Raw genomic sequence first — 18,013 nt, 5'->3', positions numbered from 1 at the left:
CGCATTCATTTCCCTTCATTCCAAAATCCCAAGTCTGCCCATCACACTAAGGTCAAGCCTGATATTTCAGGTCTATGACTAAGAACTAGAACTAATGCCCTAGGAGACCACACACTCTAACTACCCAGGCAGCGCTTTCAGCAGAGGTACACTGTGGAGCAGGCAGTCGGGGGTATGTATGTTGTCAGTTTGCCTCTAGTTGCTGAGAGCCCTTGGAAGGCAAGACATCTCATACATGGAAGCGTGCTTGAAAGTTCACAGATCTTTTCACCTACTTTGTAATTTCCTCAGAATTAACCAGACAACTTAATCCTAATACCTTTTAAAGTCTTTTTTCAATATTTTATTCATTACTCTCTTGATTGGGTTGTTTAGCTTTTTTGTTTTGAGATGGAGTCTCGCTCTGTCCCCCAGGCTGGAGTGCAGTGGCCTGATCTCAGCTCACTGCAACCTCTGCCTCCCGGGCTCCAGCGATTCTCCTGCCTCAGCCTCCCCAGGAGCTGGGATTACAGGTGCCTGCCACCATGCCCAGCTAATTTTTATATTTTTAGTAGAGACAGGGTTTCACCATGTTGGCCAGGCTGGTCTTGAACTCCTGACCCCAAGTGATCTGCCTGCCTCAGCTTCCCTAAGTGCAGGGTTTACAGATGTGAGCCACTATGCCTGGCTGGGTTGTTTAGCTTTTAACCAAATGGCATATAAAGGTGGGCAGTGAATTTCAGGAAATAGAAGCCTCTTGGAGTTGGACAGAGGTGCCACTGCTCTCCCTTGGCCTCCCCCAACCTCTACTCCTTCTCCCAGTCCTACCTTCCCCTGACCACCCCTGCAGTCTCTGTGTGATCTCAGTGGGATAGAGTCTGGCTAGTAAGCCATGAGGAGGAAGTTATTTCATGTGCTCATCTTCTGATACTCCCTTTCACTCACCAGGGGATCCCTAAAAGGGCATCAACTCCATGGAGGCCCCGCCAGGAACAGTGTGAGAGCCACTGCCTCTACCTAGCAATGTATCAGAGCCACTTGGGAAGCTTTCTACAAATGCAGATTCCCTGCATCACCCAGATCTAGTGATTCAAAATTTCTGCAAATGGGGACCTACAGTGTTTATTTTTAGAAAAGCTTTCTAGGTGGTATTGATATAGCTTGTTCTTTGAACAAGGTGTGGGAACCTTGTGTATAGAAGGTAAAACACTCTCATACCAGGCTGGCAATCAAAACTGATCCTGGTCACCACTTATTCCCGGGGCCCTGGGCAGATCATTTCCCCTATCTTAGGCCACTGTTCTCACACCTATAACACAAGGAGTTAAGTAAAGTAATCTTTTTGGCTCCTCATAGTTTTAATTTCCTAAGACTCAGTTGGGTTTGCTTGGCCCTAGAAAAAAGCTCATCCTGACCTCAGAATCACCTCCAGTGAAGATCCTGTGAGGTGTGGCTCCTCGTTTAGCCCTTGCTTATTTCATCCTCGGGTGTAAGACAGAGGTCTTCCTTTCAAGGGTGCTGCAGTTGTTTGTGCCCACTTTTAGGACTTACCTTCTTCCTTACCAACCACGTGGAGACACTAGATATTACCATTTTCAGGGTAGTAGTGTTTCAACTGGCTTAATTCAATTTGGCCTAAATTCACTCAGCATTACAACATGTCTAGCACTCTGCCAGAGTTTATGAGCTATGGTTCCTGCAGATAAGTGGCTTGTCATCTGGCTGGAGAAAGACAATGTCAGTACATCGAACTTGGCAGTGACTACAAATAGGGTTTTAGGTGCTCAGGGATGGGAAGATTGGAGTGGGCTGGAGGAGTTGGGAGTCTTCACGGAGAAGCTCACCAGCTTGGTTTCAACCAAGTCTTTAGCACAGGTAGAGGTCAGGTGGGCATAGAAGACAGGAGAGGCTGATACAGGAAGGAGGATCATCCTGGACACACATCCAGGACTATTTGTAGAACAGATGGGAGACTAATTGGAAGGAATGTGCTAGGGAGTATGAGATGAGGGTGGAGAGGCAGATTGGCATATTAAAGGACTCAGAAAAGAAACTATCAAGAGAGTAAACAGACAACCTACAGAATGGGAGAAAATATTTGCAAACTATGTAGCTGACAAAAGTCTAATATCCAGCATCTATAAGGAACTTAAATAAATTTACAAGAGAGGAAAACCCCATTAAAAAGTGGGCAAAGGACAGGAACAGACACTTCTCAAAAGAAGATGTATGTGTGGCCAACAATCATATGAAAAAAAGCTCTCCATATCACTGATCATTAGAGGAATGCAAATCAAAACCACAATGAGATACCATTTCACAGCAGTTAGAATGGCTATATGAAAAAGTCAAAAAAAGACAGATGCTGGCAAGTTTGTGGAGAAAAAGGGAACACTTATACACTATTGGTGGGAGTATAAATTAGTTTAAACATTATGGAAAGCAGTATGGCTATTCCTCAAAGAGCTAAAAGCAGAACTGCCATTCAACCCAGCAACCCATTACTGGTATATACCCAGAAGAATATAAAGCATTCTACCGTAAAGACACATGCCTGTGAATGTTCACTGCAGCACTGTTCACAATAGGAAAGACATGGAATCAATCTAAATGCCCATCAATGACAGTTTACATAAAGAAAATATGGTACATATATACCATGGAATACTATGCAGCCATAAAAAAGAATGAGATCATATCTTTTGTAAGAACAGGGATAAAGCTGGAGGCTATTATCTTTAGCCACAAGTCTCCTGGTACAATATTAAAGAAGAAAACAGCAGATGCTGGCGTCTACTTCAGTGGGGAGGGTGGGAGAAGGGAGAGGAGCAGAGAAGATATCTATTGGGTACTAAGTGATGAAATAATATGTACAACAACCCCCACCCCGACATGTGTCTACCTATGTAGCAAACCTTCATAAAATAAAAGTTAAAATAAAAGTTTAAAAAATAAATAAAAGTTAAAAAAAAAAAGGACTCAGACACTGTCCCATGGCAAAAGAGATCCGTGGTAGATTCTTGCATGAGGCAAGGATGTGATAATCTAGGAATATAGTTTCAGGTGGAGGCCTATACAATAGTCTAGAGAAAGGAGATAGCAATTGTAATATTAGTCAAGGAGCTAATCTGTGGCTGTGGATGCCACCCAGCAGGGAGCCCATTTCTGAGTCTGCTCTTGCTTCTTTGGCCTGATGAAACCCCTTGTCTTGTCCCCTGGTGCAATAGGACCTCAGTCAATTTAGTACACACTCAAACACATCTTTGTTTGCAGCACTCAGGCCCCATAGGGATATGAAGACATCAGAAGAGGGGTCCTCATTTCAAGAAGATTGTAATCTAGTAGAGAGCTGTGATCCTGATCAGTAGGTCCTGGCACTGTGCTAGTGAGGTTCAAGAATTGTTTGTTTCTTTCACATCCATTTATCCACCCCTGTTCTGAGCACTTCACTGTGCACCAATAACTATCAAAAGTGCTAAGGGGAGTTCAAGTCACTATAAAATACTCTCCCTGCTCTCATGGGTCTATACAGAGAAACCTGTGGGCTTGGGATGTCAAAAGTAACCATCACCTTCTAAATTGTGAGATTTCACTGTAAGTGAAATGGAAGCCAAAGGAGGAAGAGAACATTATGATGAGAGAGGTCAGAGAAACCTTCTTGGAGAAAGTGGGTCTTCATGTAGCAAGGCGATAGGATGTGCCCAGAGCAGCACAGTTCAGTAGTCACAAATATCATTTTAAGTTTTCTAGTAGCCACATTAAAAAGTAAAAAGAAACAGGTGCAATTGATTTTAGCATGTTTTTTAACCAAATTATTTTTTAATCTAAATTATTATGTTGACATGTAATTGACATAAAAATCTTCATGAGCCAGGGCATATTTTGCACATATGGTACCCCTCAATTTGAACTAGTCGCATTTTGAGTGCTCAATAGCCACATGTATTGGGCTGCTCAAGGGGGTGGGTGGATGAGCAATTCCATGTAGCTGTTGATCCCTAAATGTCTGATCTGGAGGAGGGGACTCTGGGGATGGGCTGGGTGGGCACAGCTGTTGTAGGAGAGAAAAGGCTGGGACCAAGAAAGCAGAAGGCTTTAGGAAAATGAGGAATAAAAATAACTGTAAGTTCTAGGGAGTTAAAAAGACTTGGTGCAGGGAGGTACACACATTTTCTGCCACAACAAACAAATTCTAAATGGCTCTGGGAGAAAAGAGGGCCCAAATAGGAACTGCATTTCTGGAGAAATGAGAGTCCTTAAAGCTGTCTGAATAGAAAATAAGGTTATCATTATGCCTTATCATTAGAAGAGAGAAGAATATTAAAAGGACTCAGTTCAGCTTGAATAAAAAAGATAAATTTCAAGTAAACTGGCATACAGTTTATCCATGACTGGATTTGCTGTAATAAAGTCAGCGAGGGAATAAGCTGGGTGATTTACAGGGCGCCTGCTTCTGTAAAATTTACAAACTGCTGTGATAAAATGTCACCTTTTATGATGCATTTCACCCGGGTTGCATATATAAAGGGCACTGCAATGGAAAGAGTTGCAAAAACAAAGCAGCAGCCTAGCTCCCCAGCTGCCTTTGTCTGCTTTTCCAGCAGAATTGGGAATTTATGGAAAGATGACTTCCCCACTTGCCTTTTTTGGTTGTGGCTTGCAACTGGTGAAATGGCACCATTTCCTTTAGTTTTTGTTTTGCGACCTGGGGTGAGGGGGACTGTTTTCGATAATGTAGACTAGGAAAACTTGAGGTGGGATAGGGAAGCATGAGAAGAGGGAGGAGAAGAATATTGATTCCAAGGGTTTCCAATCCAGTGGGGAAGGCACACCCATGAGAGATTGAACACCAGTGTAGCAGGGTTGAATTTTTAATACAATCCATGTCGTCATTCTTTACTTTAATAGATCAAAGTGTACCTGTTATGAGTCTCCATCTACTTGTTTGATGAGAAATTAAATCTTAGTCATTATTGGGGTTTCCTCCCTGACTCTATGAGATCATAGAAGAGTCCAGGGCTTACCTGGTTCCCCAAACTGGGGAGGAACCAGGTCCTTGGTCCATGGTATTTTCATTTTCATTTTCACATTTGCCCTTTTGTCTAGACAGTGGCCATGTAGAGAGTGATCCTGTTCCTCTGTCTCCCAGTCCTGATGCTCTGTGGGAAGTCACAGAGATGCCCTTCTTATGCCTCTCCCAGTGACTGCAGACTGCCATCCAACAGCCCCCCCAGTCTCCTATCCCCACCCATCCAGGGCATTGCCTCTGAGTGAGGGCACTAGCATCTTGCCTTAACCTCTGTCTCAAAAGAAATTTCAACTCTCCTCACCTCTGTTGGATTCTCCCTTTCTCCTTATAGCACTCATGTCCATGCTTCTCCTGCAACCACCTGACCTCAGTCTTTTTTAATGGGCCTGAAACATAAATTCCTTCCTTTCTGAATCTCTCTCTCTCTCTGTGTGTGTGTGTGTGTGTGCGCGCGCGCGCACAAGTATGTGTTTGTAAAAATCAACTTGGATCTTGGAAAGAAAACATTGTTGGCTCCCTTATTCCAACAATGAATATAGATGGATATAGGGAAAACAGTGTTCATACCAGTTTCTTTCTCAGTAATTCTCCCATTTATACTAGGTGGACAAGGGTAAATGCTTTAATGGGACTAGAAGCATGGTGCCTTGGCATCCTAGGGATGAGAGATTACTTCAAACATGGTGGAACCAAGGAAGGCTGCATGGAAGGGGTGAGATTTGATCAAGGCTGTGAAGGCTGGGAGAAGTTTGCTTTGTGCAAGAGATCATTTCACGTAGAGGGAAAAGCTTGAATCAGGCCTGCAGTCGGGGAGATGGAGCCTGGGAAGAATATTTATTTGGTTTGTGTATGTGGGTGAGGTATGGGGCTAGGGGATGTGGGAGTGGGGCTGGGGTTTGAATAAGTAGAAGGTAGGTTGGTGGCTATTGTGTGGGGGTGCTAAGCAGTATAAAAAAATAACATGGCTCTATCAAGTCCTTAGATAATGTTTGGCAGTTTTCAACTAGTGGAAATAATTTCACTTATAAAACTGGATATGTAGGTGGCACTGAAAACAAGAATGCTTTTTCTGAGACACTGCCACAAAAATGCTTGTCCACCAGATACCAGAGAAAATCCAGGCAGTCATAGCCAAACGGGTACTTAGATAACTTTATCCAAAGTGCACTCCTTTACGTTAACTTACCCAATACCTAATTCTCCATTGCACTAAGAGCCCAGGGCAGCATGTGTACCTTCCAATGCTCGGATCCCTGTCCACTAATAGTTCTGTGTGCAGCAGTTAATGTCTAGTCCCTGCTTATTTGTCTGGGCGATCCTAGGAGGGGGAACACTTGTCTTTCAAAAAACAGAGCCCAACGGAGGGCCGTGGGGTTGCATTGGCTTGGGAGGCTGGCAGCTGTAGGCACCCTTGCTGGAAGAACAACCTCAGGATATGGTAGTGGAGAACCATGACGTAGTTAGCAGAAGTTGGAAACAGACAAAGCAGGCAATCAATCCCTTTAGAAGCAAAGAGAATTGAGGGCAAATTAATCCAGGGATTGGGTAAGGTAAGTGGTTCAGAACCAGTGCTGAACCCGCAAGGGCATGCTCACATTCCTCAGCTACAAGCTGCTTGGTACATATAGTGCTGGGTGGCTGTTGAGACTTGCAAGAACTAGTTTGCTAACGAGGAAGTAGAGCTGTCTGGTTTGAACTTTACCTTCCCCTGAGATGTGAACTCTCTTTTAGCTGAAGGAGAGAAACATCAGCTTCTTTGTTCCACTCTGCCTTTGTCAGAAAGTGCCTGGGGAGTCTAAGAGAGTGGCCTGGACAGTCCCCTCCATGCAGTCACAATCAGTCACATCTAGATAACATCCCAAACCCAAAATGTTGGGCTTAGCACTTCTATGCCTCGGTTCCCTGTTTTCCTAAGTCAAGTCAGGCTTTGGGAACTATTAAGTCCTTGTCAATTGCAAATGATATATCTCCCAAATTAAGAGTTTAACTAGATTTCATTCTGGGAATTGAGCAAGAACTGGCAATAATTTAGCTTATAAAACTGTAGTTTAATGAAAGTATAAGACAATAGGCCTGGTAGAGGCTTTTTACTATCATAAGATGAGAGTTTCTATGGGCTGTTCTGACAGATTTACTCTTGTTTTAACTTAATAAGCTATTTCTGTTTTAGCGTTGTTATTGTTTCTGTGGTTATAGGACACTCTGTATTGCTTTATTATATTATCCCTCCCTCCCCCTCAGTCTTTATGGTGGCATTTTTCTCTTTGCTTAGCTTGTAAATACACAAATTTTCTCTGATCCTCTCAACTCTTCCAAGCACATATAGAAACAGAGCAGCTTGTCAGACATGAGGTAGAATTTGCCTAGTCCGTCCTTCTTTCCTTCCTTCCTTCCTTCCTTCCTTCCTTCCATCCTTCCTTCCTTCTTCCCTCCCTTCCTTCCTTCTTTCCTTCCTTCCTTCCTTCCTTCTTTCCTTCCTTCCTTCTTCCCTCCCTTCCTTCCTTCCTTCTTTCCTTCCTTCCTTCTTCCCTCCCTTCCTTCCTTCTTTCCTTCCTTCCTTCTTCCTTCCTTCCTTCCTTCCTTCCTTCTTCCCTCCCTCCTTCCTTCCTTCCTTCCTTCTTTCCTTCCTTCCTTCCTTCCTTCCTTCCTTCCTTCCTCCCTCCCTCCCTCCCTCCCTCTCTCCCTCTCTCCCTTTCTTCCTCCCTCCCTCCCTTCCTTCTTCCTTCCCTCCTTTCATTCCATTCTTTCAGTTCATAAGGGCAGGCTCTTCTTGAAGTTGGCGCCCTCCTCTCAAATAGTTTCCATTTCTTCCTTGAAGCTACCCAGATACAAATAACATTAATAAGGTCTTACACTTGTAAAGCATTTTTATCTTTTAAATCTGTTGTGATCATTATGACTACTTTCTGTGGTGGGTCAAGCATGTTTATTATCCAAAGCCTATCTATGCATTGGAAAATGAAGCTCTAAAAGGATAAATTAGTTGCACATGATAATCTAGCAAGTCAATGGCAGAGCATAGACAGAACTCAGGTTTCCTGGCCAATGGTTGAGGTATGTCCAAGAATAGAGTGTCGGGTTGAGGGAAGAAGGACCTTCCAGCAGTGAGGACTGATAACCAAAGTGGTGGTCTTTTGGCTGCAGAATCCTTTATCACTAGTTCCATTATTAACTCAGATGATACAGAGCATTCCCCACTCCGCTTAAAATTCCCCAAGAATTGTAGCTGGGAAGGAAAAGTAAATCCCAATCTGTCTCCTTCACTGTCATAGGCAGAGCCGGTCAACATTGACAGGCAAAAAGGTGGCCACAATTAAGTAGAGTAGGGGAGTTAGAATGTTGACCTAGAACTGGCTTAAGGAAAAATATCAAATCTAGTAGGGAAAGAAATGGAAAGGGAGGCAATACTTGTCCCAGGTACACTGTCTTAGTTGATCCTTTTCACGTTCTGCAAGGTAGGTGAGTCCCAGCTTATGAAAGAGAAACCTGGGGTTCAGAGAGAGTTAGAGAGATTTTTGGGATCAAGCAGCTGAGCAGGTGGCAGAGTTGAGATTCAAATCTTCCTCTAAAGCCAATAGCCTTGGGCACCTATTCACTTCTATTGCTGCCCTTTCTCCTCCTCAGATACTCAGAAGCCATACACTTAGTGAGAGTCTTCATTCTCTCCCAAGACTAGGGGTTAAAAGTTTAGCAGCATCTGATCATCTCTGAAAGAGATACAGGGCCAACAAACCCGACCCTTTTGGCTATGTTTGAATATTAAAGCCAGTGAAGTAAACTAATCTGTTAATTTCTTTTGAGAAGACAATAAGTGGTGAGAAAAAGTGAAATGACTGTTCCTGGAGCTTCAGGCAATCCATCAGGTTCCAGTCCTTGTTCATCTGCATCTATCAGCTTCTGGTTCCTGAGATACAATGTAAAGATTTTTTTCTGGTTTTGACATTCTAGGTTTTCATGACTGAAATCATCTACATTGATTCCTATCTGGGCCTGGCCTCTGTGCTCTGTTCAGGAAGGGCATGCACTCAGTGTGTGCTGCCTATCTGTAGATTTTCTACGTGTTGGAGCTGGTTTCTATCCAGCTCACTTTCTTCTTTCTGTGGGTAAATCACAGCCTTCAGAGACTCTCCCGCCCCAAAGTCCCTAACCCAGCTGAAAATCCAAAGTGTAGGGGGAAGGGAGCTTTAGTCTATTAGGTTCACATTCTCTTTTATGTCTCCTTTTGTTTTCCCTTCCCCCTACAGCCCTCAGAGTGAAGATTTCTGGGATTTGAGCATCAGAATGACAGGGAGAGTGTGCTTTTTTTAGAGACAGAAATTCTTCTTAATCCGAAAAGACCCAATTTACCTCTGTAGTTGATTGAGCCTTCTTATAATGTCAACTTTTCCCTCAACTTCTTTCTTTTCTTTTCCTTCTTTTTAAAATTCATTAGTATTGTTTTTATTGAGAATTTTCCTTTGGGACCGCCATCAGAGGGAATGCTAAGCAGGATAGATCATGGAGGTCCTCCCAGGAGCCATTCTGATATTTTTAGGGTCTGTTCCCAGTGTGGTTTAGAAGTGCCAGCACTGCAGGCCGGGCGCGGTGGCTCAAGCCTGTAATCTCAGCACTTTGGGAGGCCGAGACGGGCGGATCACGAGGTCAGGAGATCGAGACCATCCTGGCTAACACCGTGAAACCCCGTCTCTACTAAAAAATACAAAAAACTAGCCGGGCGAGGTGGCGGGTGCCTGTAGTCCCAGCTGCTCGGGAGGCTGAGGCAGGAGAATGGCGTAAACCCGGGAGGCGGAGCTTGCAGTGAGCTGAGATCCGGCCACTGCACTCCAGCCTGGGTGACAGAGCAAGACTCCGTCTCAAAAAAAAAAAAGAAGTGCCAGCACTGCTAACTTGGGGTTATGCTTCTTGATTTCTTACATTCTAAGAGAGTGTTTTTACTATTATTATTAGTATTCTTTTTTATGCTCTTTCAGCATCAGCATCCCTACCTCCAGATGACTACCTGATTTATCACCAATATTTTAATTTTAGCCAATTCTGCTATTTCTTTGAGCCCCAAGTTAGCATCCCAAGTCTCAGCATCATAACTCTGAGAAGAGAATATATAGGGTATGGGCACAAGTTCTGATATAGCTGGTTGCAACTCAAAGTAGTTATTCTATAAGCACTAAATTCAGTTTGCACCAAAAAACAGCCTCCACGACCAAGAATACAACCGGTTTTTGGCAATGGTTGTAGACCCCAGACAATAAAGGACCTGCCAAAAATTTTGAGAAGGATACAGACATAGTCATTGTATTATTTTATAAAGTATTTACTGAGATTTTTGGATACTTCAGGTCATCAATTGTGTTTTATTCATCTCTGAATCCCTAGTGTATATGCTTGGTGCTGAATCCCTCAGCACCAAGCATATAAGGCATGAATACTTTGAGTAGCATTAATGCAGAAATGAATGAATAAGTATGTGCATAGCACTGATTGTGAAGAGGAAAAATCAGAGGTTGGAGCATTTTCAAAAGGTTTTTGTAACAGTGAGATAAAATGACATAGTGACTGATCATGTATGGAGGGAAGAAAATAATAAAAACAGATTTTAGGTTTATTATTAAAACTTTGGAGAATGGAGATATTATGTCTTTAGAAATAGAGGAGTTAGATAAGGGACCAGGATTGACATGAGGAAGGGAGATGTCAACATTTGTATAGGCATGTTGGGATTGAAGTGATACTGGGGCATCCAGATGAACACAAAGGAGACAGCAGGAGAGAAGACAGGAGGTCAGAATAGGAGGTCAGGACAGAGGTCAGAGCTGGTGGTAGAGATGCTGGAATTCTCTTCTAGTAGGTGTGATATTTGCTGTAGGAGAAAATTAGATATCTGAGGGATGGAGTGGAAAGAGAATCCGAGAATGGCTGAAAAATGTCGCTTGATGAGAAAGCAGTCTTTGTATGAGTTTGGTGGGTTTGACTAAATATACTTCAGTCACATAGAAAGCTAAATTAGTTATGGTACCATTTCCAATGCCATATGCCAACTCCTAATGACCACTGTTTAAAAATACTACTGTCTGAAAGCAAAGTATAAATTTTTCTTTGTGATATAGAGATCTACCCATTTATCCACCCATCTATCCATCCATTTATTCATCCCCATCCATTTACCTATTCATCTCTCCATCCACCCATCCATCTTTCTATTCATTCATCCATCCATCCATCCCTTATCCACCTATGCACCAGCTCATCCATCCACCCACTCACCTATCCGTAAACTCTACAACATTTATAGTTATTCTAGAATAAGCTAAGGAATAGGGACTTTTAGCACTACTAATAAATCTTAACACTCAATTGTGGAATTTTCCTTGGAGCAAAAGTATCAAACAGACCTAAACCCTAAAACTGATGTTTGGACTTTTTCCCTCTTCTTCAGCATGTGGGGAAATAAACCTGAAAAAGGAATTCCAGAGCCTTCAGAGGTCAGATGTCAGATGTCAGTCTTAAAATTGTTTTATAAACCTCAAAAGCGAACTATAGTCACTTTGCTCTTCTTTTTCTCAGCAATTCCATCCTTCTTTCTTTGTCTCCATGATCTAGATCTTGCTTATTTCCCTGTCTATGGAAAATATAGTGATTGATATTTGTTAATATGGGCAGGTGATCTATGAGCAGAGAGAGTCCCATTGTGATGGTTGGTGGGAAGGGGTGGGTGAATGAGCTGTTTTGTGGGTGGAATTTTCATTCCAGACTCTGGAAAGGGTAATATGAAAAATGTGTAGGGGTGGGGGCATCCAAAGGAACAGGAGAAGAAAACTCTACCTGGTCTGTTGCTTAGGTCTGAGATGGTGGGAGATCCCTCTCTATCTCTTCCTTCTTCTTGCCTTCGTCCTCTATCTCCTTTTCTTTCTTTCTTCTCCTCTGTGGCTCTTCTGACCTGTCTATGCTGGAGTGAAATTACTGACGCACTCTAGTTCATCCTTCTTAGAGGTTTGGGGTCGGCTATGTTTCCTCTTCAGTGGGGATGAGAGTGGGTCCAGCTCAGTCTCTAACTCTCCTGTGTCCTTGGTCCCTGTCCTGTGATACCAGACAAGGAAGATTAGAATGGTCTGTGCTTATAGCAGAGTGGAAAACTTACCTTTTTCCTCCTTATAAGTCAGTTTAAGGAACCAACCATGAGGGGCATTTCTGAAGGGCTGCATTAGCACTGAGTCTGCCCACATATGTGTCCCAGTGGCACCACCTTATCACCATGTCTACCTGCTTTTTCTTCTGCTACAGATTGTACAAAAATATGATGTCCCACAACCTGTTGTACCCTCATGGTAATTTTCCCTTCTGTAACCACTTGTCCTTTGGAGCCCTTGTATTACCAGCTCAGTGTAGCTCTGCCCAAGCCTGATCTTCCCAGATGATAGGTTGGTCTCCAGTCCAACCCCCTAAATAAAACAAAACCTAGAATAAAATCAGTAGCCTCAGAGTTTCATTCTTTTGGGATCCTTCTGCAGCTGGCCCTCTGCACTGGTCAGAGAGGCTCTTACTTTATAAAAGGAACTTAGAGTGATATGCTTTACCTTGAAAGACCAATAAACACTGCACTTGGCTAATAGGGATATATTTTGGTGGAGGCTCTTCCCATAGTCCCTGTAGGCTCTTTATGATACTTACCGTGGCAATGCTGGTCTTTGTACAAGTCTTAGCAGTTAAGAGCATGGATTTTGGAATTGAACAGGCTTGGTTTGAATCTGGCCTTGTCAGTCCTCATTTGTATAACCTTACATAACTTCTTTTATATTTTAAAGCCTCAGTTTATGCATTACCAAAATGCTGATGTTATCTGTCTCATAGGGCTGATGTGAAGGTTAAATGGGATAGTAACAATAGCTATTTACCTGTGGATGCTTAGTGTATATCAGGAACCAGCCTAAATGGTCTCTATAGGAGCTACATAATTTTGTGCTTACAATAACGGTATTAGGCCCATTTGGCAGCTGAGGAAGTTGAAGCTAAGAGGGGTTAACTTGCTCAAAGATACATAATTAGCAAATGGCAGAATTGGGGATGTCTCTAACAGTATGATTCTGTAGACTTGCTCTCAAACAGTTCACCATACAGCCTAGATTATAAGTCCAGACTTTGGCATGTGGTTAGGACTCAGTAAGTGTCAACTATTATTGTATACTGCCCCACCCCCAACAAGCCCAAATTTATTCAGCATGTTTTCTCATTTATTCACTCATTAAATTTCTAGAATGTAAGCTCAATGAGGGCAGGAATGGGATTTTTGCCTGTTTTGTTTACTGTTGCATCCCCAGTGCTTATAACAGTGTTTGGTGTTGAATAGTCAAAACATTCACAAATGAATACATCTACTCACTCATTCATCCATTTATCAACGAAGATATTGAGCACCTACTATGTGCCAGACTCTGTGTGAGGTGCTAGGATAAGCTATCCTCCCTTACCTTGTGGAGATCATAATCTGATGAGGGAAACAGATTTATGAACAAGTAACTCAATTTAAATATATGTTTCAAGGTGTTACCAAATGCTAGGGCAAGTTGAGGGGACAGTTCTTTTTTCTTTTAAGCTGCTGCCTAATTTTCATTTAGCGCTGCCAGCTGATATTCTTCTAGTCAGCAAATTCTTATCAGAGTTATCTTGCATTCAGCTGGATGAGGTGTAATTTCCTGCAAAGAGAAGGCAGGAGGCAGGGCTGTGATTGAAAGTGTTTTGCTATGCCAGTTGTCCATTGCACAACTCCAGGGGGTGACATTAATGTAGACTATGATGGGAATGGTGCCATCATAATTTTGCAGTGTGGTGGACCTGTGAAAGCTGTCTTTAATTCAGAGCCTAGGAGATTGGAGATGATTTACATAAAAGCTTTGAAGGTACTTCCCAGTGCACTTTCTGGATCACAGTGACCTGTCTAGAGGGAAGGACATGGTCAGTCAGTAAGCAGTGTGAACAGACTGCATTGCTAAAAGAAGTGAACTCTACTGGGGTATCATTGCTGCTTAAGCCCAACTGGGTGTGGGCCACAGTGATGTCATCAGGGACATGACTGTGACTTCTAGGTTTTCTCTTATGCAAACTTGGGCCTCTTTTATTTGCCACATATCTCAGCACTATATAGGAGCCTGGCAAAGCGGGCTGCAAGCTCAGGCTTTGACAACATTTTGGGATTGAAATTAGCAGGATTTTTTTTTTTAAACCAAGTCTTCTTATGCTTTCCCAGGTCTCTCTTACTGGGTGGAGAGGTGGAAGGGGTGAGAAACTTCTGATATTCATCACCCTGGGATGGCAGGAACTCAATGCTGAGGGTACACTGAGATTTTAGCAGAAGACTGGCAAATAGCAATACTTGCTCCAAAAGGGAGGAGGATGCTTCAATAAGGGATTTAAGTCTTGCTGACTAGGCTGTGTCCCTTATATCACATTAATTTGTCTAATGTAATGTGTTCCTTACATTAGAACTTGTGGATCTGCCCTGTTTCTGGATATGGGGGCTCTTCATGAGCCCCATAAGGGGACCCCGTAAGTGGTCAATCCTGATCCTTTATGTATAGGATCTAATGCCACCATAAAGGCTTTTGAGGCACACCCCAGTGTAAGCCTCAAAGCTTAGCCAGTGTTTTTCACCTGGCTCACTCTCCTTTTATTATATTTGGATCTTCTCCCATGGCAACTTAGTTCCTGTCTTTTGTCTTGGGGACTCCAATAAATGGGTAAGAATTTCAGAGAATGGTGGAAAGAACTCTGCTTTGGACAATTAGAAAAGTTAGAACACCATTCTGCAAAATTATTTCTAGATTTTGGCTCTGCCACTCATTGACCATGTAAGTTTTGGAATAGTTTTCCTGTGTGGGTTATCATTTCTCTATCTGTAAATGATATTATCATATAACTTAGGAGGAGGTTCTCCTCCTAGACATCTTATGAGGATGCAGTGGTCTGAATTTTTGTGTCCCTCCAAAATTCATAGGTTGAAATCGAATCCCCAAAGCAATAGTATTACAAGGTAGGGCCTTCAAGGCAACAATTAGTTCATGAGGACCCGACCCTCAAGAACAGGTTTTAGTGCCTTTATTAAGGAGGCCCAAGGGAGCTTGCTTGCCCCTTTCACCATGTGAGGACACAGTGAGAAGATGGCCATCTATGAATTAGAAAGCGAACCCTCACCAGACACTAAATCTGCTGGCACCTTCATCTTGGACTTTCCAGCCTCTGGAACTATAAGAAATAAATTTCTGTTGTTTGTGAGTTTATGATATTGTTATAGAAACCTGAATGGACTAAGACAGAGGATAAACCAATATAATAAATGAGAAGGTGTTTGAAGTGGTATTTGTGCTATATGTGAAATATGGTTGCTTGTTGGCTGTTTCAGCACAGTTTGGCTTGATCTTAAGGATCTATGGACACAGAAAGGTGCCTTTTAGTTCCCAGACATCAAGGATTGATCCCCACCCATGGAAAGGAAATAGTGGCAGCAAAAAGCATCTTGAGTCTGCTTTGGAATAAAAATGAAAATATTTCATTAGGTCTGGATTCCTAATGGACTACATTAGTTAGAATAATACTGGTTGCTGTAAGGAATAAATTTCCAAAGTATCAGCAGCTTAAAATATTGGAAGTTTATTTCTCCCTATCACAGTCAAATGTATTGTTGTGAGTGAGATTTTTCCTTGCACTGTTTAGAGACCCAGGTGTCTTCCACTTTACAACTTCACCATCCCCCCAGGGCAGTGATCATGTGAATCACCTGTGGAGCTTTAAAAACCGATGCCAGGATCCCACTCCAGAGATTCTGGTTTAATTGGTTTTCGATGTGACCCTTGTAATGGGCTTTTAAAAGACTCGGGGGGTCTGATGTGTAGTCAACGTTGAGAACCACTAGCGTGTTTTGGAGTTCTTTGCTTTTGGCTACAGAGAGGGAAAGAATCAGTGAAGACGGTGAATTTCCTTCTTAAAAACCTCAGCCCGTGGTTGATGAGGACATTGCTTCTGTTCACATTCCATTGGCAAGACTAGCTACATGGCTGCCCTGGGTGAAAGGTAGGCTGTGAGAGGTAGTCCCACATTTGGTGATATTTTCCAGCAGTGGCTTTATACTATGGCAAGGGGACATGCATTTTGGTCATTTATTTGTGTCCTGGGGCCAACAGGTCGACTTCCCCAGACCCTGTGAGACCTGACCTGTGGCACAGAAGCTTAGGGCTGTTAATTCAAAGAGCCCGTATTGGGGTGTGGGTGTGCGTGAGAGGAATGGGTGTCACCTGTTTACCCTGGATTTGGGAGCCATAGCCACCCCACATTCTTTTTTTTTTTTTTTCCAGGTTCCAAATGTGTTTTTTATTCACTATTTTTGGTGACTATAAATAAGTGTTTCCACTATGAAAAGAAAGTTAGCACAGTACATTTTCATGACTGGGGAATGGATTTTCTGAAGTCATCTTCAATAGGGCAAAAACTTAGAAACAACAACAACAAAAAAAAAACCTGAAAGTTGAATTCAGTTCTTGATATAACGTCCCTTGTAAAAATGAAAGAATAAAAACAAACCAAAAAAGAGGGGCAGGGTAAAATTTTTTTAAAAAAAGGAAAGGAAAGAGAGGAAAAGGAAATAAAAGAAGACGATTTATTGCTTCTCCTCAGCATTCTCCTTGGTCTCCTTCACCGAGAGAGCTTCTAGCTTTTCCGCCACTTTTTCAGCATGATCATTTTTGCCTGATCCTTTCTTTTCTCTCTCTTCGATCTCTTTCCTGCATTCTTCAAACTTTGTTTTGAATTTCTGTGCATTCTCAGCATTCAGGAAGCGGATGGCCAGCAGCTCTGGCTTGGGGAACTCGTCAGCGAAGTCAGCGTGGGTGTTCCAGACCCAGGCACGGTCACTACCTGCATTGGGCTTCAGCTCCATCATCGGCGTGATGTAGTGGTTGGCACAGACCTTCAGGGTCTTGTCCCTCCGCATGAGAAGGCGGATGGCCCCTTTCTCCTTGTGCTTCAGGAGCTTGACATCACCAGTGCCTCGCTCCTTCCATTCTGGGAGATCGTTCTCTGAGGCAAATCGGAACAGTTTTGCCAGCATTTTAAAAAGTTCCTCTTCATCTTCTTCCAGCGTTTTAATTTCTTGCTCAGGAAGAAAAACTATTGGCTCAAACTGAGGGTCATGGTTGGATTCGTCTGTATTCTCAGTGGAAGTATCATGGTCCTCATGAGTGTCCTGCAGGCCGGCGGGGGTTGGTGGCGGCTGCGCGGGCCGCCCACGTGGCCGCTGATAACGGCCCCGGTCCCACCAGACCCGCCCGCCCACCCTGTGTCCACTTGGGCCCGGCCGCACCTTGGCGGCCGCCATGGGGGCGCGGCGGCTCGGCTGGGTCGGTCGTCGCTGGCTCCGCGGCCTCTGGGCGGCTACTCGTAGCTCCTTCCCTCCGCGTCTGGCGCCGGCGCCTCCCGCCCGCCCGCTCTTCCCTCCCCACCCCACATTCTTGTCTACATCCAGAGGGCAGTTTGTTACGTTTGTTGTAATAAAGATTGTTGTTTTTGTAGGCAGGAAAACTTGGTTAAAATCTTCACTTATTGCTTACCAAACTTTTGATTTAGGGTATGTTACTTAACATCCTTAATCTTCGTTTTTCCCAAATGTAAAATATGTATAATTATGTCTGTGTTGAAAGGTTTTATAACAATGATACAAAAATGCCTACCTTGTCTTTAAATAAGATAATATCTGTTATGGTGCTGGAAAGGACAGGCATAGAGCAGGGATGGGATCTTTGCAGACTTTTCTCACTGAAGAGAGTTGGGAGGGGCTCTCTGTAGTGGCTGGGAAAGAGGGAGTGAGGAGAGAGGCTGTTTTACTGAGAGGCTGAGAAACAGCCTCAGGACCACACTTCTCCTATAAGATGGGTCAGGATGCTCCCAGCAGGCTGGAGCCTACTTTAAAGTTGAGGATCAGGCTCCTCTTACCAGCCCAGGGACACCAGGTATGAGCTGCCATCC

At 43.3% G+C, this 18,013-nt stretch overlaps 1 protein-coding gene across 1 annotated transcript; it reads right to left on the bottom strand.

The window, feature by feature from the left end:
* Positions 1–16,328: 16,328 nt before the first annotated feature.
* LOC117062990 (ran-specific GTPase-activating protein-like) lies at positions 16,329–17,487 on the bottom strand. The gene is made up of 2 exons (XM_033176816.1): positions 17,352–17,487; positions 16,329–17,234 (listed from the first exon to the last, which is right to left on the bottom strand). Exons 1-2 carry the CDS (start codon positions 17,364–17,366, stop codon positions 16,650–16,652), a joined length of 600 nt encoding a protein of 199 aa, XP_033032707.1. The 5' UTR covers positions 17,367–17,487; the 3' UTR covers positions 16,329–16,649.
* Between the last annotated feature and the right edge of the window lie 526 nt (positions 17,488–18,013).

Source organism: Trachypithecus francoisi, unplaced genomic scaffold (genome assembly GCF_009764315.1).
Source record: "Trachypithecus francoisi isolate TF-2019V2 unplaced genomic scaffold, Tfra_2.0 Lachesis_group17, whole genome shotgun sequence".
Taxonomy (NCBI): domain Eukaryota; kingdom Metazoa; phylum Chordata; class Mammalia; order Primates; family Cercopithecidae; genus Trachypithecus; species Trachypithecus francoisi.
Note: the sequence above shows the minus strand (reverse complement) of the source record. Positions and strands in the feature narration are given on the sequence as shown.